The sequence below is a fragment of the Montipora capricornis genome, unplaced genomic scaffold (assembly GCF_036669925.1).
Source record: "Montipora capricornis isolate CH-2021 unplaced genomic scaffold, ASM3666992v2 scaffold_461, whole genome shotgun sequence".
In the NCBI taxonomy this organism is placed as follows: domain Eukaryota; kingdom Metazoa; phylum Cnidaria; class Anthozoa; order Scleractinia; family Acroporidae; genus Montipora; species Montipora capricornis.
Window position 1 is genome coordinate 273,848 of NW_027180197.1, and position 1,153 is coordinate 275,000.

At 39.9% G+C, this 1,153-nt stretch overlaps 1 protein-coding gene across 1 annotated transcript in view; it reads right to left on the reverse strand.

Moving 5' to 3' along the window:
* Window positions 1–124: 124 nt before the first annotated feature.
* LOC138036148 (neuropeptide FF receptor 2-like) overlaps window positions 125–1,153 on the reverse strand; it is a 1,053-nt gene continuing 24 nt past the window's right edge. Inside the window, exon 1 of the mRNA XM_068882500.1 lies at window positions 125–1,153. This exon is cut by the window's right edge and continues 24 nt beyond it. Coding sequence (XP_068738601.1) covers window positions 125–1,153 — 1,029 coding nt within the window.

Below are 1,153 nucleotides of genomic sequence, written 5' to 3' on the forward strand. Positions count from 1 at the left end.
TGACGATAATTGCTATAATGACGATTACCGCGACGACGATGATACCATGATGACAACGTTAACGATGACGACCACGATGACAACGATAAAATGATGAAGAGGACCGGAATATTTATGCCGCCGTCTATGAATTGGCGTTCCGATGGTTTAAGCATATTTCATCGGCGTTAATGTTATCGCCACGGTCTTTGCGGCAAAACTGGACCTGCTTTAAAACCTGCTGCAATTCTCGGCGATATCTATCATTGAATACGAAGTAAATGAGAGGAGTTATGGCAGTATTTGAAAACAAAACAAAATGTACAGCGAATCCAAATTGATTCATGTTACACGGCATTTCCCATTTCCACACAAAATAAAAGAACATTCCGTACACGAACAGTGGCAGAACACAAAGCGCAAATGCAATAATTATAGCGCAGATGTTTGCTATGACCATTACGTTTTCTTTGTAAATTCTGAGTTGAAGCCTTGATTTACTATAAATTGTGAGTCCTTGAATTCTCAAACTCCATATGATTCGAGTGTACAAGAATGCTAACGTTGAAAAGGGAGCAATCACCACGAGAACCAATACAGCTACAACGTAATCTTCTTCGGCTTTTTTGGGATCAGAGAACATTTTTGGCTCCCAGCTGAAAATGCAATATGTTGTGTTATTGTTGGAAGTAAGACGAACAATAAAGAAGTAAATGCTGTGTAAACTCATCGACGCCACCCATACCAGTGCGATAACAATTTTACATCGTTTTTGGGTTATAATGGCCGAGCGATATGGAAAAACAATTCCGCGATATCTGTCGACAGCAATGACGACCAAGCTCTGAATGGAAACAACCATTGAAATATCTTGGAAAAAATAGATCAGCTGACAAAAAATTAATCCCACAGATCCTTCGATCAACCATCTTCGAGGACCCTTTACGATTTCGGAGATTTTCATCGGAACCGCAAACACTGAAATAAATAAATCCGAAGCGGCCATATTTGCAATGAGATAGTTTACAGTTGTCTGCATCCGTCGGTTGCTGATCACAGTTGCAATGATGACAGAGTTTCCAAAGAGAGAAACGATCAAAACTATACTGTAGGCCAAGATCTTGATGATCTTAACGTGAAGTTTATCTTCTGGGAGAGAAGGACATCTTTCCGT